At 41.1% G+C, this 27,110-nt stretch overlaps 1 protein-coding gene across 3 annotated transcripts in view; it reads right to left on the bottom strand.

Annotated features, from left to right (window-relative positions):
* The window catches only part of LOC148034795 (S-adenosyl-L-methionine-dependent methyltransferases superfamily protein), an 89,597-nt gene extending 63,621 nt beyond the window's left edge, over positions 1-25,976 (bottom strand). The window contains exons 1-3 of one of the 3 annotated variants that reach the window (XM_087679767.1): positions 25,870-25,976; positions 25,702-25,761; positions 24,528-24,721 (exon numbers count right to left, since the gene is read on the bottom strand). In XM_087679767.1, the coding sequence (XP_087535893.1) occupies positions 24,528-24,721; positions 25,702-25,761; positions 25,870-25,910 (295 nt within the window). In that variant the 5' untranslated portion in view covers positions 25,911-25,976. The remainder of the gene's footprint in view (positions 1-24,527; positions 24,722-25,701; positions 25,762-25,869) is intronic. The other 2 variants (XM_087679766.1, XM_087679765.1) reach the window with 2 other exon arrangements.
* Positions 25,977-27,110: the final 1,134 nt, after the last annotated feature.

Genomic DNA, 27,110 nt, shown 5'->3' with positions numbered 1-27,110 from the left:
GCAGTCTTCACACTTCAGCATGTACGGCATGTACCTCAGCTCAAGAAGAGCTTGATTAGCACAAGGCAGCTAGATGACGATGGTTTTCATACCACCTTTGGTGATGGAAAATGAAAGATCTGTAAGGGATCTAGGGTTATTGCTAGAGGTTGCAATAGTAATACTTTGTATCCACTTCATGTATCTAGTGTGCATGACCATGTTGTTGTCGTGACCGAGCAGCCAAGTATTTCTTTGTGGCATGGCCGGTTCGGACACATGAGTCAAACACGAATGAAAGTGCTTTCTCGTTTGGATTACTTGCCTTGTCTTCGTTATGCTGATTTTGAGCATTGTGATCATTTATGGTAAACATGCACAGACGTCTCACAAAAAGTCTCTTTCTTTGAAATCTTCTCCTCTAGAATTAGTACATTGAGATGTATGTCAAATGCCAGGATTATCTTTAGGGGAAAAGAAATATTTTGTCACCTTTGTCGATGATGCTACACGGAAGGTATGGGTTTACCCTATTCATAGCAAGGATGAAGTGCTTGACAAGTTTAAAAAATTCTTGGCATTGGCTGAAAATCAGACGGATAAGACACTTTAAGTATATTCACTCTGATAATGGTGGGGAATATGTGTTCAAGGCCTTTCAGGCATTTTGTGACAGCAAAGGGATAAAGAGGGAGCTCACTACCCCTCATAATCCGCTCCAAAATGGAGTTGCAGAGCGTATGAATCAGACCATACAGGATAAGGTCCATACGATGTTGTCTCATGCTGCATTACCCCATGGCTTTTGGGCAGAGACTGTTATGACAGCCGTTCACTTAATTAATCGGTCACCAAACAAGTCTTTTTTTTTGGAGGGGGGGGGGGGGGGGGGGGGGGGGGAAGTTCCCCAAGAAGCATGGTCGGGCAAGCCACCTTCATATGCTCACCTGAAAGTGTTTGGCTGCGAGGCTTTTGTACACATTCGTAAAGAAAAACACAGCAAACTGGAGCCAAAGTCCTGTAAATGCATTTTCCTAGGATATGGTGACGAGGGTGAAATGGGATATAAATTGTAGGATCCCAAGAAAAGGAAAGTAGTACACAGCAATGACATTATCTTCCGAGAAGATCACATGTACAAACAACCTAAAAAGACTGAGGAGGTCCGTAGGATTGTATTCCGAGAAGAAATACCTTTTGGACAACAAAATGTGCCCGTTGTACAACAGCAAATACCTGTTGTAAATGAACCTGTAAATGCAGGAAATGATGCTGAAAATGATCAGCCAGCTATTTCCCATGATAATGAGCCACTACATGTGCAGGAATAGCTAGGACAGCAAGCTGTTAATGCTGATTTGCAGGCTGAAATGCTAGAACAGCATGCTGAAAATGGAAATTTGCAAGGACAGCCAGCAAACAATGACCATTGGGTTAGGAGATCATCTAGGGCTACTAGACAACCTGAGAAATTTGTTCCCGGTGCAAACAATGTGGCAAGAGATGGTATAAAGCCATGTTTTCAGAGATGGAATCTCTTGAGGAAAATGGCACTTGGGACTTGGTGCAATTGCCTAAGGGGCAGAAAACACTTCCATACAAATGGGTTTACAAGATGAAGGTCACTTCTGGTTCCTCACCAAAGTACAAAGCAAGATTGGTTGCAAAGGGGTACAAGCAAGAGCATGGAATTGAGTTTGATGAGATTTTCTCTCCTGTAGTCAAGATGACTACATTGAGGACCATTTTGGGCTTGGTTGCAGTTGAAGATATGGAACTCATACAAATGGATGTAAAGACTACATTTTTACATGGTGATCTGCATGAAGACATATATATGTAGCAACCTGAAGGGTTTGTTGAAAAAGGGAAAGAAAAGATGGTACGTAAACTCAAAAGAAGTTTGTATGGGCTGAAACAAGCACCGAGAGAATGGTATCATAAGTTTGATACATTTATGCAATCTCAAGGTTTCCATAGAAGCCAAGTGGATTACTGCTTGTACACTAAGAAGGCAGTAGATGGCAGCCGAATTATCTTGGTTCTGTATGTTGATGACATGCTGATTGCTGGCAGGGATACTCATGCTTTGAACTCACTGAAGCAAAGTCTTCATGGCAGCTTTGACATGAAGGATCTTGGTGATGCAAATCACATTCTTGGCATGTGAATACTCAGAGATAGATCAAAAGGCCTACTCTATCTATCTCAACAGGAGTATATCTCCAAGGTTTTGCAGCGTTTCAATATGGAGGGGGGGAAAACAATTGGGTTCCATTGCCTCCATATGTGAAACTCGGTGTAGAGGACAGTCCTACATCTGATGATGAGAAGGCTGAAATGGCCAAGATACCATATGCTTCAGCTGTTGGCAGTTTGATATATGCTATGGTTGCTATATGTCCTAACATTGCCTTTGCAGTGGGAGTGGTTAGCAGATACATGGAAACCCCTAACAAGAAGCATTGGGATGCAGTGAAATGTATTATGCGATACCTCAAAAGCACAAAGGAGTTGTGCATCTGCTTTGGCAAGCAGAAGGCATCTGTGTTGGCTTTACGGATGCAGACTATGCTGGTCATGCGGATTGCAAGAAGTCCACTTCTGGATATGTATTTACTTTCATAGGAGGAGCAGTCTCTTGGATCTCGAGGCTACAAAAGTGTGTTGTATTGTCTACTACAGAGGCAGAGTATGTGGCTGCTACTGAGGCATGCAAGGAGGCTTTATGGCTTTCACGTCTGGTGGGAGAGCTTGGCATCACAGAGTTACCTATTCTCCATTGTGATAGTCAAAGTTCTATTATGCTAGCACGGAATCCTGTCTTTCATGCAAAGACAAAGCACATACAAGTGAAGTATCACTTCATTAGAGATGTACTTGACAGCAAGGGCATTGAGCTTGTCAAAGTACATACAGATGATAATCCTGCAGATCTTCTCATGAAGGGTCTTTCAGCAGAGCGGTTTGCTCATTGCCGACAGATGATGCGAGTTGGATAGATATATATATATTTCAGCTTTGTACATGCCTAGACTTAGCTGATTCTTTTTTCCTCTTAAGGCACATTGCCTTTAGATGGGAGGTTGTTGGAAATAAAGGCCCTTGTGCCTTTAAATGTGCTCAAGTGTGAACACACCCTTAGCACTTGTACTTACACATATATATATCTATCTAAAAACCTAAAGGTACTCTCGTCATTGTACCTACAAACGTACTCACTCTCTGCTCTTCTCTCTCTCACTCTCTCTGTCTCTTCGCAACTAAGGAACACCTATTGTCTCGATCTTCGTGCCTCCCGGTCACTACACAACAAGGGGTGGAGTATATAGACTCTTATCCAAATTTGGGTGCCTAATTTACAAGGTCCACCTTCTCTATGAGAGAGCCAATAGAGACTAGACCGACGCAAGGGTATACAACATTGAAAGGCTTAGAGAGGATATGCTCACACATATAGTTCCAAGAGCCCCACACTAATCTATGGCTATATGGCACTTTGGTTACATTCACACTACTATATAAGGTATATATGGGAACCTAGCCTTGATCACCACAATAGATTAGACCAACAAAAGGAGCAATATAGACAATATTAGACACACACAAAATTGGATTGTACGGTAGGGCCATTGGGCTTGACTGTGAAGAATTTGAACTTTCGGTTCTATCCTGAGTGTCTAGTCTTTTCTCAACTCAAAGTGATCAGTCTCATCAACAAAGTGCTCCAATTGAGATGCACCTTGTGAAGGAGTATGAGACGACGAAGGAGAGTTGAGCCTCGTGAGTGATCCCTACAAGAAAGATTAGTAGAAGAAGCATTGTCCAAATCAAGACCATAATGCCACCTTAGGGCCTCTATTGAAGGAGTAATTGAATAAACCATCAAAGAATCTGAAAATGGAGTCGCTTAAGCCATTGTGAATCAAATACATGTCGTTCATGCATCTCATACGAAACCAAGCTCTCCACAATAGCCATAGTTTAAAAGAGCACTAGCTCTGATTCCATGTGAAGATATGCTAGGGTTTGCACAGAGAAAACACAAAATGTACAAACACGATGTCATGTGTTTTCGCAAAAACTGAAAACCCCTAGTAATGCATCTCATAGGTAGGAATTTTTTGTTTGATTGTTTGCATGACTGTTTGTTTTTTTGTGCTTTAATTTAATTTTATATGGTTGCTTAAACTAGGATTATTTTTTATGTTGTTTTGGATTTCTTGTGTTTGAAACTTGAAAGTCTTGATCGAGATTGGTGTTTTTTTAAACCAATTGGAGCTAGATTTTAATTGTAAATGTTAGACACCCTAAATCAAGTATACCTTCTTGTCGATATCTTTGCATATCATAAGGACACGAGGGTTGTCTCTTGATCTTTACAATTGCTTCTATACCATGGGTTAGATATATGTACTTGTTGCACCATCGTTCAGCATTAGCATGGCATGATGCCCGTTGCAGCTATATGCAGTAAATCTTAGATACATGTGCACTTGAGAGAGCACATTTTATTATGCACACATTGTTCTTGCACGCACGAGAGTTGGGATATTCATCACCAAATTAGGAACCTCAGGTTGAGAGGAAAAGGTGGTTGGGTGAGTTTGAGGGTCGTGTAGAACTCCTTCAACTATGAGATGAATTGTCTACTTGGTCAACATCATGAGGACCATTATTTATTTGAGAAATTGTGAGATTTGGGTAGGTGGAGAGGAGAACAATTATTTTTTCTTCAATGAGTAACGAGGGGTGAGACTAAGGATCTTAACTTAATTAAGAAACTATGTTTACATATTGCATGACACATGGATACTTCTAGTCAAGCTAGGCACAAATATTTTCACTGCAACCATCCTTTTGTATTTTATATCATTTATGTAGTTGCATGGCATAGATTCCGGCTTTACACTTCTTCAAAAATCATGTGTGACTGAGCATTGAGTACATCTTCAAAGCATGTTTTGGTTAGAACACATTGCACTAAACCAAAAGCAAGTATATCTCAAAAAACGACACTCTTTGAAGACTCAAGGCAGGCTTGAAAACTACTTTTTTGTTGAGCCACATACATTTGGTTATTATTTTGTAGAAAATCATGTTCTATTACCACTTGTTTTTTGAAGCTACAAGAGACGTTGTTATTTTATGATTGGTTTGCTAATGTTTTTGTTCAAGTTTCTTGTTGAATTAAATTATCAGACAAAGTCACACATCCCTATCGACACTCCTTGTCATCCCGTCCTTGGGTTGTAAAGTGTGTTTACATACTTCATCACTTGTGTGACATCTTTTTTGGTATCCCCCGCTGAGGAGTGCCAATTTGACTTTGTTTTTTTACTCGTTGATTGGTTGATTGTGATCGTTTTTAATGGCTAGTTCTTTTCCTGAATCCATGGCACAAAAGAAGAGGATCCTCAGTGATTCCTCAAAACTCCAACTTGGATGCATTATCCAACATATCACTGACCCTACATTGAAACTTCAAATCCTAAGATTTCAATTGTTGGATGAAGGTAGAAATTGTTATGAGGATTATGAAAAAAGCTTGCGACAAAGAAATCCCCCTATTCCATTAGAGTATGAAGTAAATAAGCAAGCATTTCTAGACTGATTGAGAGAGAGGGAGAGAGAGAGAGAGAGAGACTTCCCAAGATCTTCGGCGAAAGATAGAAATTTGCCACAAAAAAAGAAGACCAAACCATAGAATTGTTTCTCTTAGAATTCACCCAACTTTGGTATCATTGGAACACATCTCTTGGCACTAGAGAGAGAGCACCAGAAATGTAAAAGTAGAAAACTTCGTAGAAACATTTCAAAGTGAGGTGAGAACTAAACTAGAAATTAAGGAACCTAACACTTTTGAAGAAGCAGTGATTATTGCAATTGAAAAGGAAAGAAAATTTGAGAAGTTGAAAAAGAGGAAGCCCTTTGAAAGACCAAACATTGAGAGTAGAGACCAAGCTTTGCAAGGGAATGGACAAAATTATCAGCTACTAGCAAGACAGAGTGCTCAACTAGCTCTTGAGGTTGAGGAACAACCATCTGGATAACTACAAAACATAAAATCGGGAGCTTTAAGAGGACAGCCTTGAGTAGAGGTAATGGAGAACCAATAGGATAAACCAATCAAGAAAATCCAAGAGAAAATGAGGAAGAAATGGAAGAGGTTATTTCAGGAGATAGTTGACATCTTACTCTTGTGGAGAGATAGGCCACATAACCCCAGACTATCCTTATCCACCTAGAGCAAGAGGGGATATGTATCCTTTGCCCCAAAATCTTCCAAATAGACAGAATGACTATGGTATTGAAATACGAGACCATTTCATATCCTAAGCACCAAGACTAATAGAAACAGAGAAGGAAAAGACTGTCCTAAATTGTATCTTTGTTAAAAATAAAGGTAGAGAAAACAAAACAGTTGATGTGATGCCTGCAACAAAGAGGAGAGATGTGAAGAGAGAGAAACCCGAAACTAGTAAGGCTGACGAGGAAAGAGGAAGAAAGGCAAAGAAAGGAGAGAAGAAAGAGGAGGGAGAAAAAGCAAGAGCACCTAGGAAACATTATCATGCTTCTAATATTCCTTTGGAGAAAGGGAAAAGTGACTACGATTTGAGAAGATGTATGATAGGTAGGAAAGCAAACATATCATTCACATAATTAATGGAGTTGTACCGTAGGATAAGAGGACAATGGAAAAAGTTAGTAAATCCCAAGGCAAAAGAAAGAAAGAGAGGAACATTAAGTATTTTGAGTATAGAGGAATTACTAGATATATGCCCTGTTGTAAATGCATGGTACAAAAACCAAACTATAGGGGAGGCATATATCGATGGAGGAGCTCAAGTCACTGTGATTACTCAAGCTTGTGTAGAGCAATTTGGTCTTCAAATAATTGTGGAATCAAGGTTTCGGATCAACACACAATACTTTCACTGCATCCATCCTTTTATGTGTTACATCGTTTATGTAGTTGCATGGCATAGATTCCAACTTTGCACTTCTTTAAACATCGTGTGTGACTGAGCATCGAGTATATCTTCAAAGCATGTTTTGGTTAGGGCACATTGCAGTAAACCAAAGTATGTACATCTGAAAAAATAACACTTTTTGAAGACTCAAGCAGGCTTGAAAACTTTCTTTTTGTTGGTCAACTACATACATTCAATTATTATTTTGTAGAAAAACATGCTCTATTACCACTTGTTTTTTTGAAGCTACAAGAAGTTTTGTTATTTTATGATTGGTTTGTTGGTGTTTTTATTCAAGTTTCTTGTTGAATTAAATTATTAGATAAAATCGCACATCCCTACCGGCACTCTTTGTCGTCCTGTTCTTGGGTTGTGAAGTGTATTTACATACTTCATCACTCATGTGACAACAGCTGAAACACAATAAATAGTTCCAAGAGCCCCACACTAAGCTATGGCTATATGCGACTTTGGTTACATTCACACTACTATATGAAGTACATATGGGAACCTAGCCTTGATTACCACAATAGATCAGACCAACAAAAGGAGCAATATAGACAATATCAAACTCGCACAAAAATGGATTGTACAACCCTACAATTGGACTCGATTGTAAAGAGTTTAAATTTTCGGCTATGTCCTGAGTGGATAGTCATTCCTTAACTCAAAGTTATTAGTCTCATCAACAAAGTGCTCCAACCGAGATGCACCATGTAAAGGAGTATGAGACAAAGGAGAATTGGGCCTCATGAGTGATCCCTACAAGAAAGGTTAGTAGGAGCGTTGTCCTACAAATCAAGACCATAATGCCTCCTTGGGGCCTCCCTTGGAGGAGTAGTTGGATAATGCATCAAAGGATCCAAAGATGGAGTCGTTCGAGCCATTGTGAATCAAATACGTGTTGTTTATGTATCTCACACAAAACTAAGCTCTCCACAATAGCCAGAGGATACTCTTTAAAAGAGCATCAACTGTAATACCCATGTGAAGATATACTAGGGTTTGCACAGAGAAAACATAGAATGTATGAACACAACTAAAACACAATAGCTTTGATAGTAACACAAAAAATGCAAATCACAAAACGCAAAACATAAAAACACAAACATAAATAGAGGACGAAGAGAACTCTGAAGTGAATGAATCAATGTTGTAAATGAATGAGAGAATGTATTTAGAATGCTCAAGGGCAAAGCTGTCCAACACCGGTGGCTCTCATGAGAGCAGCCTAAGGGAGGTGTCGATGTGTGTCGTCCACCTCAAATAGATCCCGAGTGCAGTAACAACCAATCGGAGCAAAGGCTAATGAAGGAAAGTGCTGAAAACATAGAAAGGACCTGTTGTAGATGCAAACCCAAATCAAGCCGATGCTGGAAATGGAAGGGCACCAAGTTGGAAACCAGAACGCAGCAGTCTTTGGACACAAAAACTCTCTAAGACCACACATCATTTAATGAAACTTTTGGTAATTTACATATTGTGGGGCACTTTTTAAAAGGCTAATCAGTTTGTAATGCATTTTTAGCTCAAGAGGGTGGAGCTATGTCCGTTGGAGCCTCCCTCTAGGAACTAGTGGAAAAATAAGTTGGAAAAATAGGTTAAAAACAAAAAATTAGTAAATTCCAAATTCAAGCACGATGAAGCATCTACACCAATTATGACATGAGTTAGTATTCCTTCATATCCACGAGATGGAGGAGCCTTCTTCAGCTATCTTATCATCAAAGAGGTCTTGACTCATTGGCAACAATGCTTTGAGTCATATGACTCCTAAGAAAAATTGCATCTAGGATCTCCGTTCATTAGAGGGTATAGTCATTGTTGGTGGCATTTCTTTGGTGCCTATTTATGGTGTTCGTAGCTTACCTCTATTACCTGACCATCCATCGAGCTCCATTTCAAAAGTCTTACATGTTTCGGACTTGGGCTTCATATCCTCTCAGTTCATGACCTTACTAGACTCGATACACGCATTGTCTTCATGAAGCACGTTGTCTTTGTTAAGGACTCTTCCTTAAGAGCCATTCTTGCATCGAGATGGCAAGAGGGAAGCTATACATGCTCCATTCTATCCCATCCCCCACCATCTCATCTAGTGGTTCCCTTGTAACCCCGATCCCTTTTAGAAGGGAATAACATCGCTAATGCACCTGTGGATTCCCTAGCCCTTGGTGTTTCAAAGGGGGATTCCAAGGAACTTGAGGAGCAGCTTCAAGATTGCAATCATCTTTGGGCCTTTCTTTCATATGGCAACCTCTTTTCTTTGTCATCGAACCACCATCCTCTACTGCATGACGCTTAGTCCCTATTGTTCTTGTTTGGCAAGTTACGATGCCTTCGATAGCTACTCACTATCATCTCTTAGTTGGGTCAACGGCTTGTCTCACCCATCCTCGACTAGGGTTTTCAAGAGTGATCTGTTCAAGACTTCTCCGTTTCCATTGGCCTATGGTGGCCTCCCATTGGATCACTTTTTCATCTAGAGAGGAGGTCTTGCTCCTTGGCTGGCATTCTTAATCGACAAACTTCATCAATAATAGCACTCTTCCTATCACCCTTGAATCTGCCTCTCTTTTGGCCTTTTGTCACATCCAAGATCTAAGAGGGAGTCTTAGCTAATGTATATCTTGTACAATCATCTCCTACCTATGAGCCTCAATCTAAGTCCAAACTCCAAACAAGGATATTAGGAGCTTTGACATTGTCTATGTCTAGCATGTTATGTCCTTTAGGCACTTCAGATGGAGGGCATATCAATGTGTTTCTTTTTGGGCACTCTAGGCTATCCTAGGCACCCGGATTTTGAGTGTGGCCACTTGATTAATTGTAACACTAGTTTGCCTATTTATGAACAACTTGGCCCCTTGTTCATTCATCACATCGATTGTGATCATTCAAATACCCCTCATTCTCTATAATCCCCGTGTGATTGTCTTGTGCCCACACTAACACTCAGTGATACATGTTGGGCCTGATTGTTGCAGCCTTGCATCTTTCAGCCATTGCAGTCAGCTTGTTCCTTCTCTCTTGTGTTGATTCGATCTCCTTCTCTCCATGTTTGCTTTCCTTTCTGTTGCACATTGTGATATATATACCATTGTTCAGCTTACTATGAGATTTGCGGGCGCTTCCATTGTGTATTCAGAAATGGGTTTGAGCCACTATCAAGAGTCATACACTACACAAATCAAAGACACCTTTGTATTTTTCTCCTTGAGATACAAGAATTGGGAGAGCCCATCCTCAAAGGTAGAGCACCAGTCAATCAAGGGCCCATCCAGAGCAGCCACAAATTTCCCAAACCAATCTTAGTCTACATCCAAGAGTAATACCGAGGACTTCCTGAGGGACAATGAGATTGAGGCTATATGCCAATGATCGATGAGAGATTTCTTGAGAAGGCAGATATGCTCATAGCCTTCCCACGTCCACTTCATGTATATTTTGATCTTGATCTAGTATCTTGATAGATGTGTTGCTAGACATGTGTATCATGTACAATCATCTCCTACCTGTGAGCCGAGATGAGGACATTAGGAGCTCTGGCATTGTGATTGTTTCTCATTTTGTTTCTAGCACTATCACTTTTTTCATAAGTTAGACGGGCTGACTTGGGGGGCCACAATTTGGGCCTCGCCAGTTGTATACTAGTTGTGGCCTCAATTTGCCTATTTAGAGGCAGCAAGTCCCCCCTCACTCCATTCACTCACTAAGTCTTCATTCAGCCAGCCAGCCAGCCCCTCATTCTTCTCTCATCCCCTTGCTTCCGTTTGGCACCCAACATTGACGCTCAATGCTATGTGTTCGGGCTACCAATTGCAGCCTTGAATCTTTCAGCCATCAGCCAATTTGTTCCTTCTTTCTGCTACGTTTCATTTAGTCTCCTTCTATATTTGCTCCATGTTCACTTTCCTTTCTGTTGCACACTCTCACATAGTATCATTCACCTTGATGGGAGTTGAAGACGATGAAGAGGAGCAGCTGTCCAAGATTCCTACCAGCTGGCATCATCCACATGTGCAGCAATCCTGCATTTTTGGCTCATGTGAGCAGGGAGACCTGTTTTCTACCTTCTTCCAGCTGCATTCAGTGCAGGGACAGCCTCTATCAACCTGTGTTTTGTGCAGGCTACTCTTCTTCTTGCTGTGTTTATTAGAAAAGTTGGATGGGATAAACTACCCTCTATGAAGTCGAGTGCATCCTCCACACCTTTGACCTTTCGGATTTAATGACAGTCCCCATTCCCTAACCTACCATTGATCCCCGTGTTGGAGTGACCTTGGACTACCCCACTTTGTGGGATCAGATACCAACGCCCGCTCTAATCTTTTCTTGAGCTATGTAGAATTTGTGCTCGTGCATGTAAGACGCGTCCAAACCACTGCAAAGGTTTGGAAGAGATTGGCATCTCTTTACCAAGTCCAAACATTTGAGCATTGTATATCCCTTGAGTTGAGGCTTCAACAACTATGTGTTGCAAATTCCCCTACAATGATCACATCAATAAGATGGAAGAGATGCTTACATCACTCGGTAACATAGTTGCCAAGGGTTTCTAAAATGGGAGGTATGAAATGGGTTTCATAGGTTTCATATGAGTTTCGTAAATTGTTAAAAATGGGTTTTATTCGAGATATAAAAAAGTATAAAATTTTTATATACATACACTATATGACTCATGTGACATAGAAAGCACATATTGACATTATTCATTATTCTATACAATGCAAATGAACATTCAACATGGCATCAATATTTGCATGCATCATGATCCACTATCCATGCCTAACATCAACTTTAGCTTTAAAAGGAGCCATCAATATATGCAATCATCATGGACAACAACTCCAAACAAAACTCCAACAATCAATGCCAATATCCATGCCAACGAGGTAAGTAAATCCATGATAAATGATGATTACAAAAGTCCCAAGACATTTAGGGTATGGAATTTACGAAAGTTTAAAATAGGTGTATCATATGTTTATAAAACGCCTAGGTATGAAACGAGTTTCCTAACCTTATGAAATGGATTTCTTGGCAACTATGCTTGGTAAAATTGTGCCTTCAAAGGAGCCACCCCTAACGGTGCTTGAGTAGGATCTACATCACAATGCATAAAGCCGTGCATTTCCAGCATCATCTTCAAGTAAAAAACAAGCCAAGCAAACGAAAGGGAAGAAGAAGAAGTCCAAGAAATCAAAGTCATCTTTAGACACTAATACAGATTCTAAGGGGAAGCACAAAGGATATCCCAAGTGTCCTCACTGTGGAAAGACCTCACACCCCCAAGAGAAGTGCTAGAAGAAATATCCTCACCTTCATCCAAGAGCAAAGGAAGGAGATACATCGGAGCCTCCCTCTAGTTCTCAATCTACGCCTCATCCATGAGATGCAAGAGCCTTCTATGGTTGTCTAATCTTCTGAGAGGCCTTAGCTCAACAACAACAGTGCATATAGTCATACAACTCCTCGAGGGAATTGGCTCTAGGATCTCCATTCATCAAATCGCACAATCACTATTGGTGACATTTGATCAGTGCCTATTTGTGGTGTTGGCACCTTGTCTTTGGTGCCTGGCCACATCCATCTTCAAGCCCCGTCTCAAAGTCCTACATGCTCCAGACTTGGGTGCCCATCTCCTCTCAATTTATGGCCTTATGAGAATCAGTACCTAGGTTGTCCTCACTGAGCATGCAGTTTTTGTTGAGGATTCATCGACAAGAGCCATTCTTGCAACACATTGGCATTTGCCACACCTATTCCCGATTGTGTACCACCCATCTTACACCATCTCCTTTGACGGGTCCTTCGTACCCCCCCACCCCAAATTCCTTTCAAAGGGGGGTGATACAAGAGATGCATTGTCGATTCCCTAATCCTTAGTGTGTCGTAGAGGAATTTCCTTCAGCTTGAGAAGCTTCTTAAAGGATTGCACTCATCTTTAAGCCTTTCTTTCATGCAACAGCCTCTTTCCTTCACCATCGAAACACCATCTCCTACCACTTGCATACCCTTTTCAAGGCCCTTGGTTGCCATTGTTTTCTTTTGGCAAGTTATGGTGCTTTGGATAGCTCCTTGCTATCATCTCTCTTAATCGGGTCAAAAGGCCTAGCTCACCCATTCCAACTGGAGTTTTCTAGAGTGATATGTTTGAAGCCTCTCCATATTCATGGTGGCCTCTCAGTGGATCGAACTTTCATCTAGAGAGGAGGTCTTTGCTCCTTGGCTAGCATACTTTATCAACAAACTTCATCGGCAATGAAAATCTTCCTACCACCCTTCGATCTGTTCCATCTCCTTTGGCCTTCCACCACATCCAAGATCTAAGAGAGGGTATTAGCATATGTGTGTCACATACAGTCATCTCCTTACCTATAAGCCTTAGTTTGAGTCAAATGAGTTAGGAGCTCTGACATTGTGTCCTACCACCCTTCGATCTATTCCATCTCCTTTGGCCTTCTACCACATCCAAGATCTAAGAGAGGGTATTAGCATATGTGTGTCACGTACAGTCATCTCCTTACCTATAAGCCTTAGTTTGAGTCAAATGAGTTAGGAGCTCTGACATTGTGATTGTCTATCCTTTTATGTATTTTAGACACTTTAGTTGGAGGGCAAATCAATGCATTTTGTTTATGGCACTGTGACCATTCTGATTAGTTAGGTGAGCTGACTTGGATGCCAACATTTTGTGCCTCGCCAATTATATATTAGTTGTGGCCTCAATTTGCCTATATTAAACCAACTTTCCCCTCTCACTCCATTCACTCCTTGAGTCTTCAATGAGCTGCAACCTTGTATCTTTCAACCATCAGTCAATTTGTTCCTTCTTTATCTTGCATTTCGCTCAGTTTCCTTCTTCTCTATTCTCTCATGTTCGCTTTCCTTTCCACTATGCACTATCACAAGATGGACACCTCATCATTTATGATAGTACCATTTAGGTCTTCTACTATCAGCATTTAAATTTCTTTTTACATATTGTTTATTTCCGAGACAATTGTACATATAGTTGTAACTTATGTTCTCACACGTCATTTTAGCCTTAAGCAAACATTAATATATCATTTCATTTTGTCAAAAGTGGATGCAGCAATGGAAACATAGAAGAATGCTGAAATAAACTATTGAACACAAGACAAAAGAAAGAGAAAACAGAAACACAGCAACACTGCAAAGAAGAACTCAGAGATATGCTCAGAAAATGAAATCCATATACCAAACACGAGACAATCGTATACAACAATGAGTCACTCATTGCGTAGGCATTGGCAACGGCTCCCTCTCTCCTACAGGACCCTACACTAGAATCTACAAGTGGTAAATGACAAACTATGGAAGAGGGATCCTGAATATAAAGGCCAAAAATATTCCAATAATATGATCATGTCGGCCAGCAATAAATGCCCATGTTATCACCATAATGACAAATAAAAAATACCTAAAATACTTAGTAATGTCTGTCCCACTAAAACACATCCCAAACTCACTCATGGGCTCACTATACTGCTAGTACCCTCTCTCAAATCATGGGTAATCTGACACGATACAATGATACAATGATAATGACACATCATAGTCCAAACAACAAAGACCACTAAAATAGGACCATGGATAACCAAACAAGAGGTAATCAAGCCATCATTAAGGTGCCTCGAAGAGAACCTGAGTGTCGATATCGATCATACTGACGTGTTGGATGTGCAATAGAGATGCAATGGTTAGCAATGGCAATGGCAAAAAGAGAAAAATGTGAGCAGTAGTAGAGTGTAGAGAGTGTGATGCACAATATGTGGGTACAAAATGAGTTATACCTCTTTATGGTTTTTGTGATAGTTATATGTAAAGTACAAGTGTTAAGGATGCATTCACACTCGAGCACCTATAAGAGACACGGTGGCTCTTTATTCCCAACAACCTCCCACCTAAAGACAACATGCCTTAAGGTTGAAAAAAAGAACCAGCTAAGTCTGAGTATATACAAAGTTAAAATACATATAGTATCCAACTTCCATCATCTGTTGGCAATGAGCAAACCGCTTTGCTGAAAGACCCTTCATAAGAAGATCTACAGGATTATCATCTGTATGTACCCTGACAAGCTCAATGCTTTTGCTGTCAAGTGCATCCTTGATAAAGTGATACTTCACCTGTATATGCTTTGTCTTTGCATAAAAGACGGGGTTCCGTACTAGCATGATAGCACTCTGACTATCACAATGGAGTACATGGATCTCAGTAATGCCAAGCTCTCCCACCAGATGTGAAAGCCATAAGGTCTCCTTGCGTGCCTCAATAGCAACCACATACTTTGCCTCTATAGTAAACAATGCAACACACTTCTATAACCTGAAAATCCAGAAAACTACTCCTCCTGTGAAGGTGAATACATACCTTGACGTAGACTTCTTGCAATCAGCATGACCGGCATAGTCTGCATCCATAAAGCCAACGATCTTCTACTTTCCAAAGCAAATGTACAAATCCTTTGTGCCCTTAATATATCTCATGATACCTTTCACTGCTTCACAATGCTTTCTACCAAGATGTGATATATACTTACTAACCACTCCCACCGCAAATGCTATGTCAAGATATGTAGCAACCATAGCATACATCAAGCTACCTACAACTAAAGCATACGAAATTTTAGCCATTTCAACCTTTTCATCATCAGATGTAGAGCTCTCCTCCACATTGAGTTTCATATATGGAGGCAAAGCTACACCAATTGCTCCCCCTCCCCCCTCCATATTGAAATGCTGCAAAATCCCAGATACATACTCCTGTTGTGACAAATAAAAAAGACCTCTTGATCTATCCATGAGTATACGCATGCCAAGAATGTGATTTGCCTCACCAAGTTCCTTCATGTCAAAACTGTTGCGTAGGTTCTGCTTCAATGTGTACAAAGTATGAACATCCCTACCACCAATCACCACGTCATCCACGTACAAAATCAACATAATAAGGTTGTCATCTGCTACATTATTGATATATAAGTAGTGATCCACTTGACTCCTTTTGAATCCTTGAGATTGCATGAATGTATCAAACTTATGATACCATTCACGCGGTGTTGTCGTATTGGGGGTCAAAGGTCTACCACCGGGGTTTAGAGCAAAAAAGGAGTGAGAGATTCAAAGGGGAGAGAGGAAAAAGATTAGGGTTTGATGGATTCTCGGGTTATGGAGAGAGTAGATGAGATAGAAAGTAACCAATATCTTACATAGCCGTGTCATACAAGTTTACCATAATAAACTTGGATCCGATTACATCAATAACCATGAGGTTTATGCATAGATCTATATCAAATTTTGTTCCATTTCCTACAATAAATTCAAGCTCTAATGCCCTCCATTTCATGAAGATACATGTATTGAGACTTTAAGATACAAGGTATAGAGAGATAGAACTCATTACAACTGACATAGAGTCCAAAGGATGATAAAAATGCATCAATAGAACCACAAATGTACTTCAGCCCTGCATTAAAACAGTAATTTCCAGCCCTCAAACTTGACTCAAAAATGTATACAAACTCATGGGAAAGTCTCTCATTACAATCTCAACCAATGCCCTACTGTTTCGGGAGCATTGTCTACACAAGGAAGCGATTAGATTTTAAGAAACCCCTTCAAATGAATGAGTTTTAATGGCTGCCCTGTTTATGACAGTTTTGGGAGAGCCTATTCAGCCCATACATTGGCAAAAATTACCTCTTGACTTGCCCCAAAGTCACTCAAGTACTTGGGCACAAGAAGGGCTTCAATGGTACACGAATATGATAAGAGAATGGAAGAAGAAGCTCATAAGAGCAGGCTGAAAATTAAAACCCTGTTTTCCCCTGTTTGGAACAGCCACTTGTGGCTTGATTCATAGCCAATGCATGAAAAGAGAGAGCCCTTACTTGACAAGTGTTGGAGCATGATCACTGTCCAGCCTTTGCACTTGAGTTGCATGTTGATCTTTACCTTTGTGTGCTTGGAAATGCTTCAGCCATTGCAGCCACGAACAGGCCCTTCAAGTGCGCCGAAAATTGCGGGACAGCTCCTCTTTTGCTTCATACACTTCAAGTAAAACATATAGACTATAGACAAGTCTCTTAAGTCATCTACAAAGTCCTATATCATGTCTCATGTAAACCAAGGATACTTTGGGCCTTCCACTTGACTTTGAAGTAAATGAACCTCATAAACCAATGTAACATAACCTGTAAACTGTCAAAGAACACCTGTAGTCCAAGCTGAAGGGCCTCATAGACTTTATTTTTATCAATTTGCATGATACAAACTAAAAATTACATGCCAATTTACAAAGGAACTTATGAACTTAAATGACATCTAAGACTAATGTAGGGGTATAATAACTGAATGATGTATGAAAGTGTCTCATGTGTGTCCTAATGAAGTTCATCTGCAATCATAAGAACTCCATGTTTTATACCATGAACTGCAAACCCTTTGACAGCGGTGCCTATTTCAGCCCATACAAGCTTTTGTTGAGTTTATATATCATCTTTTGTTGCCCTTTGACCACAAACCCTTTTGGTTGTTGCATATATATGTCCTCGTGCAGATCACCATGTAAGAAAGCAGTTTTTATATCCATCTATATGAGTTTCATATCCTCACATGCAACCAAGCCCAATATGGTTCGCAAAGTAGTCATCTTGACTACAAGAGAAAAGATCTCATCATTGTAGTCAAGATCTCGTCAAAGTCAATCCCATGTTCCTACTTGTATCCTTTTGCAACAAGTCGTGCTTTGCACTTTGGCGAGGAACCAGAAGTGACCATCTTGTAAACCCATTTGCATAGTAGGACTTTCTACCCCTTGGGCAAATGCACCAAATCCCAAGTACCATTCTTTAGAGATTCCATCTTTGACAGCATAGTTTTGTCCCATTTCTTGATATCCTCTCTATCCATTGCTTCCTTGAAGCATGACAGTTCACCACAACTTGTCAACATGATATAATCAACAACATTATTTGCACCAGGAACAAACCTATCTAGCTACTTGGTATTTCTAGTCAACCTATGGACCCAATGATCAGTGTTTACTGGCTGTTCAGCCTGCAAATTTGCACTAACAGCTTGCTGTTCAAATGGTTCAGCATGCTGTCCTACGTGTTTCGACTGTTCTAATGGCACATTTTCTTACTGAAACTATGGTATATCCTTGGCAAATTCTTGTTGATCAATTTCAGCATCATTCCCTGCATTCATAGGGTCATTTACAGCAAGTATTTGCTGTTGTATCTTCCCGAAAGATAACGTCATTGCTGCGTACGATTTTCCTTTTCTTCGGATCCCATAATCTATACTCCATTTCACCCTTGTCACCATATCCTAGGAAAATGCATTTACAAGACTTTGGCTTCAATTTACTCCATTGTTCCTTGCATATATACACCCTCGCAGCCAAACACTTCCAAGTGTACATACAAAGGTGGCTTGCCCAACCATACTTCTTAAGGGACTCTCCCTCCCCAAAGACTTGTTCGGCGACCGATTTATCGAGTGCACTGCTATCATTACAACCTCTGCCCAAAATCCATGAGGTAATGCAACATCAGATAGCATGGTACCGACCTTCTCCTAAATAGTCCTATTCATACGCTCTGCAATACCATTTTGGGGCAGATTACAAAGGGCAGTGAGCTCCCTCTTTATCCCTTTGTTGCCACAAAAGGCCTAAAAAGCTTTTGACACATATTCCCCACCATTGTTAGAGCAAAGACACTTTAATGTCTTGTTGGTCATATTTTCAGCAAGTGCTAGGAATTTTTTAAACTTATCTAATGCCTCGTCTTTACGACAAATCGGATAAGCCCATACTTTGCGTGTGGCATTGTCAGCAAATGTGATAAAATATTTATTTCCCCCTAGAGACAACCTTGGTATCTTACATACATCTAAATGTACCAACTCTAAGGGTGAAAACTTCAACAAAATAGATTGTTTATGTGATGATCACAATTATCAAAATAATCAAATCAAAGCAAATAACCCAAACCAAAAAGCACTTTCATTCCAATTTGACTCATGTGCCCATAGTTTTTACATACAACAATCATACGTCATACACAGACGGGTATGAAAGTATAGATGTCCAATTTATTAAAGATTTAGTCATCTCCTTGACGGGCACAGGCAGAGTACAGTCACTCTTAGACAAATTTGCACATTTCTAGATCAGGTCGAATAGATTCATGCTGTTGCCAACTGTTCATTGCACTTTTTGGGCAGCCCGAGCAGTTGGAGATATGCCATGTGGCATGCAAGCAACAGTCGCAGTTTTTTATCTTTTTTCTTTTTCTTTTCTTTTTTGTAGGCGGACTGTTCAACTGCAATCCGCCAGTTAAAAAATGGACTAATTTTTACTAGCTGACCTGCATTGTTTTATTGTTTTTCTTTCACTTGTTTATAGCCTGCCTGCCCAAGGTCACATATCAATTCATACTTGGTTAGTGCAACTGAGAGAGCTCCAACCGATACATTCAATAGCCCGTTGTACAAACTTGGTCCCTTTATTCAACATTCATTGATTGCAGATTTCTACATTCTACTCTCTTTCTCTCTCCCACTTCTCTCTATGTTCATCTTCTTTCAGTCCAATCATTCGCTTGCGCATTCACTGCACTTTAACACGGTATCAAAGTAGCATAGAAGGGCTAATTGATCGTGGGCAAACCTAAAGAGGAGATTCAACACGACAAAAGGCTGCATTTTCAACATTCGAGGGCAAGCAAGAGGGTTGCACATCGACACAAGGCTGAGACGAGCGGAGAACGGGAAAGGAGCAAAATAACTAATTTTTTGCATGTTTTTACTCGTGAAGAAGAAAAGGCTGTGTTTTCAGCCTTTTGCTGCAAATTTTGAGTTTTCATCGCCTCTAGAGGTTGAAACGTGCAAATCATGGCAATCACCAAGAGTTTGCCAACACGAACACACCTCAAGTGAATGGCATATTGGAGCAAAGGAATCACAATGTGATCAAGATGGCGCAAACTATGATGGAGCATTAGCAAACAGTATAGTCTCTATGGGCTAAAGCAGTGAACCACTGCTGTCCACATCCTTAATCGATCGCCAAAATCAGCCATGGTTGATATGACACTGTTTGAGGCTTACTTTGGTCTCAAACCACAAGTGTCTTATTTCAGGGTGTTCGAGTGTGATGCCTATGTTCACATCCCAAAGAAGTAGAGAGAAAGTTTGAGCCAACTTCTAAAAGATAGGCATGCACAAGTTATAGCTCACAGTCATTGAGGTATACACAAGTCAAGATGTTCAATTCGTAGAGTTTCTAGCTATAGAGGGGGTGCTGGGCATCCCATAGTTGGAGATCCGGGTGATAGTTGGGCACCTAAGCAAGTGCCTTTAGAGCCTATGCCTCTTGACGCTCCACCATTAGTGGAGGAGGAGATTGCTCCATCAAATTCACCCATTGAGCCAACACCAGTGGATGTTCCACGGACGTCATCAAAGGCAAAGCAACAAGGGAAGTACCGGTCTCGTCGTTGGGCATGCGATACACTCCATGATGCATGGATTATGGGAGTTCCTAAGGAGTGGCAGCCACCGTAGGATGGCCCATGCTAATCTAGGAGGAACCAAGCACATTCCACCAAGCTTGTTTGTACTAACTATTGTTTGATGACTCAAGCCATATAACTTATACGCATAGAAACAGGGAACGACCGTCCCAGCTTGTAGGAAAGGCCTAACGCGTTCCGGACCCTCGGAGCAGGTGAAACGGCCAGGAAACGTTCCCTGCCATTCCCAAGGCCGTTCCTTGCCCCCCTGCAGTTCTCTATTTGGAACGGCCGTTTCGGGCCTGTTGACTAAAAATTTACGTTTTTTCTAGTTTTTTCTTTTTGCTTGTATCACACTCCTACTACATGTTCACCCATCTCCATCGCCTAATGTGCACACACTAATCTCTCTCTCTCTCTCTCTCTCTCTCTCTCTCTCATTGAAGATTCAAAGTGTCAAGACAACCCACAAGCCAATCAAGAGTCCATGCAAAGTTCAAATTTGATGCATTATGAACTCTTGCAAATCACAATCAAATTTCAACCTATTTTCAATTCCAAGGTAGTCATCCATTTATATTGTCTAATTTCAAGGGAAACTGGGATAATTGGGGCAATTCATAGCAATTTGGAGCTATGGGGGTAATCGAGTTAATTTTGGGACATTTGGGTCAATTTGGAGCATTGAGGGGTATTGGGGCAATTAGAGGGACATTCTTTGGGGTAACTTGGGTCATGCAGGGCATATTTGGGGCACTTAAGACATGTGTTGTTCCCCCCGTTCCCGTTCCCCCACCTTGGACGTTCCCTCGTTCCAAGGGGTCCCATTCTCCGTTCCAAGTAACTATGCTTATAAGATAGAAAAGCCCACCTCCATGAAGGAGACTTTGCAGTCACAGCATTGAAAGAAGGCTATGGAGCAACAATTGAAGGCTGTTGAGCAAAATGGCACTTGGGATCTCTTGTGGTGCAGTCAATTCATAGAAAGGTAATTGAAGTCAAGTGGGTCTTTAAAACCAAATACCACAATGATGGCACTCAAGATAAGCACAAGGCACAACTAGTTGGTAAAGGGTTCGGGCAGTGGCTTGAAGTTTATTTCCATGATATCTTTGTAGCTACATCTTAAATGGCTATCATTAGGGTCATTCTTGGCTTGGCCAACCATAGGAGATAGCTGATTTATCAACTGGATGTAAAGTCTGCCTTCCTTAATGGTGATTTGAAGGTGGAGATCTATGTTGAGTAACCTCTTGGCTTTTCGTCATCAAATGGCAAAGTTTACAAGTTGAAGAAGGCCCTTTAAGGTCCAAACAGACTCCCCTGTGCTTCGAACGAGAAGATAGACTCGTTCCTCCAAGGGAAGTTAGCGTATCAACATTCCACTGTTGATCCCTACTTATATGTCTGTACATCAGCTGGAATACACATGTTGTTCGCACTTTATGTGGACAATCTAATTCTAACAGGTGACCATGCCCAAAAGGTCAAGCATACAAAGAAAGCACTATATGACATGTTCGAGATGATGGATATGGGACTTTCCCACTCCTTTCTAGGTCATGAGATTTGGCAAACTCCGAGGGGGATTTTCATCTTCTAGCAACGGTATGTGCAAGAGCTTTTCACCACCTTTGAGATGGAGGGCTATCGGTCTATTTCTACTCCCATGGATCCAAATTGAAAGGCTATGGCCCATGCAGATTTCCCAACAGATCAAATGCTACCCGCTACAAGCAATTAATTAGGTCATTGATATGGCTCCTAAATACTCGGATTGATTCATACTTAGCTGTAGGTTTGCTTCTATGGTTCATGAGTGAATCCAAGCTCATTCATTGGCAAGCTGTTATGCGGATTTAGCAATACCTGAGGAGGACCCCCAACCTTGGTATTTATTATCCAGCAGATACAAGAGATTCGACTTTTGTTCTATAGGTCTAGACGGCAAACTCAAACTAGGCTAGAGACATTGACCACAAGATGTCAACAACTAGATATTGCTTTACTTTGGGTATAGATGCTATCTCTTGAAATAGTAAGAAGCAACCCACATCTACCCTATCATCTACAGAGATGGAGTATAGAACAGCGTCTTCTACCACTTGAGACAGTGTGGCTTCGGAGATTGTTAGGAGAGCTTGGTTGTCCTCAAACAGGTTCATTGTGATAACAAGAGTTGCATTGCCTTGGCATGAAATCCCATATTCCATGCTATTTCATTCAAGACGGGGATGAGACTATTGATGTGGTGTATTGCAAGACCAAGGATAACTTGGTAGACTTGTTTGTGAAGGCTTTTCCTTAAGTTGTTCTTCAATAGCACTCTAGATCCCTAAGCCTTATGCCACGTCCACGATTTGAGAGGGAGTGCTAGAGATTTAGTCATCCCCTTCATAGGCACAAGCAAAGTACAGTCACTGTCAGGCAGATTAACGCATTTCTAGAGTAGGTTGAACAAACTCATGCAATCGCCAGCTGTTCGCAGCAGTTCTAGGGCAGTCAGAGCAGTCGGGCAGGTGCCACATGGCATGTGGGTAGCAGTCACAGTTTTTTAATCATTATTTTATTATTTATTTTTTTGCAAGTGTACTGTTTTGGCTGCAATCGGCTAGTTTTTACTGGCTGACCTGCATTATTTTATTGTTTTTGTTTGGCTATTTATAGGCTGGCTGCCTGGGGTCACACGTCAGTTCATACTTGGTGTTTGCAAGTGAGAGAGCTCTAGCAGATACATTCAACAGCCCATTGTACAAATCTGCTCCCTTTATTCAGCATTCATTCACTGGTGTTCATTTTCTTTCAATCCGGTCATACACTTCTGCATTCACTGCACTCTGACACAATTCTTTATGGACATTATCCCAATCAGCTTTCAAAATCATGAGTATCACCAGCCAACACTTGGCCAACAAACTGCTGATTCAAAGACCCAAGCCCACCAACTTCCCATTAGCAGCCAAACACAATAGCATCATCAGAACAGGGTGTATAGCAAGAGCAAAACATAGAGGACTCAGAGGCAGCCCTATTTGACTGATCAGATGAGAACCAATGGTTCAGTAACACCACCATTCAGCATGACTCTGGAGGATGCATCCATGCTAGCTTTTTAGGGACAGCAGATTTCTTGCTTTTTTGGTGGACAGCAGGCTGTTGGCAACATCAAGCTGCCTTGTGAGATGGACACGTTGACCTTCAGTGCTGTAGCATCTGTCATGTTACTTTATTGGTGTGCGCATACACAAGGTGCTCTACTGACTGTGTGCTGCCACTTGGACGGTAAAGATCATCTCATGCATTCTGTCAACTTTGTTTCTTGCATCACTGTCCCCCTGTTGTCCATGACTTTATTGATGTTGCTGTTGCAGTTGGCTGGTAAATGATTGACTGGGTTCAAGGCTATGTTCCCTTTAGCAACTAAACTAGAATTGTACATCCAACTATGGCTACATTACTGAACTACCTGAGACCTTTGTGTCCACGACAGTCTTGTACACAACACATATAGGATATCATGTAGGTAGCCCAATATCTATGGCTTATTAAGCACAAGGTATAAACTCTAACTTATCTGTATTCAAAAGTGTATGTCATTTTTTCTACAAGGTCAGGTGCAACTATTGCACCTGACTTGATTTAGCTCACACGGAACCTCAAATTTAGGCTCTGGTATAGGCTATCCAAGGGATTGATGACACATTCTGATCAGATATTGTTTACTTTCAAACGGAAAGGCACATCAAGCATATGCGCGTGAGCATTTAAACTCACCTGCCCCACTAGTGCAACTTCCAAAGATAACTTCTCCATATCACCCTATCACCCGTTGTTTACATTACTTTTTTCAACAAGTTACTTTGCTGTCCCTGTTAATGGGAGCTTTATTTCTGAGTGTGCATATTGATATTCCCAAAAAACCTGACAAGTGGATGTTTGAAAGCTGAGATTTGAATGGTTATCTTGTTGAATGCCCACATAACAATCAAATATTAACAAGTTACAAAGAATAACAAATGTAATACTTGTATGGATTGCAGCATAATCTCCTAAAGCACTCATCCGTGTATGGCGAGCTGTGGCTCTCTTCTTGCTTAGGCAAAAATTCTGAAGTCTTAGCATGATGGGAAACTCTTGATACACTCCTGCAGAAAAGCGTAGCATTTTGATCGTACTCAACCAAAGCAATTCCTGCTCTGAACTTATGTTTCTGCATATCCTGCAATACATAAAACAGTAGGTGTTTGACGAAAATTATTCCTGCCTATTTTAACAATAACATATCCAGAAGCCCATCAATCATTGATACTAACAGCTCACAATCATTGACTCACTAATATTTGCCCATACATACGACACTAGGAAGTTTAAAGAAGCTCTGAATCCAAAAAGAGTAACTTCAAATGAAAAATAGTAGCAATAAACACGTGTAAATACTGGAAATAGAATAAATTATGAAACCTTATAGCAAAAAACCAACCAAAAAAGAAGTGAACTTCCACATGGCCCACTGGGCTGCTCATAAAGTAGAATGTCTAAAACAAGGGCTTGGTAAATAACTAATCAGGTACATATAGTGCCGACCTCTAGGTCTAATCTTTAATTACATCCAGATCATAGGAGTACATAGCCTACAGCATTGTGTGTATGGGCATATGGGGGAGGTCAAGCCTAGCGGCCAAGTAGGATTGGAGTTCCGCATATAGGTGAGTGCCCGCAGTGAAGATGACTAATGGGGGCACTTACTTATAAAAGGAGGCCCAAGCCTCAAGATTGGGGATGACCCCCACAAGCATGAGAGCTCACAGGCAGCCCGTGGGGTTAGTGTAGCACAAGGTCACCCTGAAGTGTGAGGCCCAATGGCATTGGATGCCATGGCCTTATTCATGCACAAACTAGTCTTGAGGTGTTATACTCCTCCCATGGAGGAGCCATTGATGATGACTACAAACAGGTCAATTGTTTAACTCAGTTATCTAGGTTGTCATATACCTGATGGGTGTTGGCACTCTGTTTCATGATATCAGAGTCCAAAACAGGACTTCCATGCATGCAGAAAGGATTGGAGAATTCCGATCAAGCATTTACAAAGTCGATGCATATTGAATTTTCATGAGAATCCCAGATCTAGAAAATCTATTTCCGGAAAAAAATTATGTTGCAACTTGATGGATCTCTTTCTGCTGTCAGAACACTCACACATAGGAATCTCCCTCTTTTCTGTAGTCACTCTGTTTGTGGATTTGCTTCCAATTCGTCCTGCATTAAGACAAGTGCAGCTGAAAACATAAGAATTGTCTAATACATTCAAGACCGCAGAGATTGGTTAAAGGGAATCTCTAAAGCTTTGATACAGTTAGATATGACCTGCCTGCCTGGATCAGCTCCTCGGCCTGGTCTGCTCCCATGCCACCACTCAAACTGCCCTCACATAGGGCCACCTAGGCTTCTTCAAGAACCACCCTCCCTGCCACACTTCTCCTACATGCCCACCCATGACTGAACTGAAGATCTTCCGCCCTACCCCACCACCCTTATCCTATTCTATTCTTATAAACATGCATCTATGCATATTTATCCCTTCTTAGTCAAAGAGCGGTGGACTCTAGATCCACCATATTCCCGACTCACATGGCAATCTCCGAGGGCAGTCTCTACAGCAACATCCCACACATACCCTCCATACCATCCTCTTCACTGACATCCACGGGTGGATAGGATTCCTTTCAATTTTGTGATGTGTTGGATCTAACCATCCCTTTTATTTCCCTTGGGACACAAATAATTGATAGGATCGAAACAAACAAAAAACAATTAATAATAATAAGTTCAACGAGGTTCCATCACCTTTGTAGGTCCTAGTGGGTACTAGGTAGCTGATGAGCACCCTTTGTCCAATGCCTTGACCTCTTTGGGGTGACCCTTTGGGATCCCAAGGTAAGATAACCATCACCTCTCTAGTGTCGGTAGGCCACTAGGCAGCCGACGTGCACCTTTGTCCGATGCGATGGCTACTTTGGGGTGGGATGACTTGGGGTGATTCTGGGCTGAGCTATGCTTGCAATCTCTTCCTAGTTCCATTTTTGGGCTTGAGAGGGGATGCTGAGCTAAAAAAATGCATTATATACTAATTAGCCCTTCATTACAGCCCCAATACTTAATTATTACCAAACTTTCCTAGAGGGTGTTTGTAAGCCAAACCTTGATTTGGGAGGATCCGCTCATCTATAAATAGGAGGCTGCCTGTCCACTCAGTCTCATCTTGTTTTCACATCTTCCTCCTAATGGAGACTACTTCTCCACTACTATCTACACCCCTCCTTGGCACATACCTCAATTCGAGGTGGTGACCAGCCCTTCTTCACCACTTGGCAATCAGTCCACAGCCATCATGGCCTTGCATTTGTAGCTGGCAGCAATTTCCAGCATTTCGTGATTGGCTCATCTTTGAGGAGAATCATTCACAACAGAAGCTCCACACAATGAGATCCAACAAAGGTGGAGAGTTTATCTCCAATGAGTTGGATCTTTTGTATGAGGAGCGAAGGATTCATCAAGAGTTTGCCAACACCAACACCCCTCAAGAGAATGGAATCTTGGAGTGGAAG

Source organism: Lygodium microphyllum, chromosome 6 (genome assembly GCF_053477565.2).
Source record: "Lygodium microphyllum isolate KBCC chromosome 6, Lygodium_microphyllum_v1.1.10, whole genome shotgun sequence".
Classification (NCBI taxonomy): domain Eukaryota; kingdom Viridiplantae; phylum Streptophyta; class Polypodiopsida; order Schizaeales; family Lygodiaceae; genus Lygodium; species Lygodium microphyllum.
This window is presented reverse-complemented; position numbering and strand designations above follow the sequence as displayed.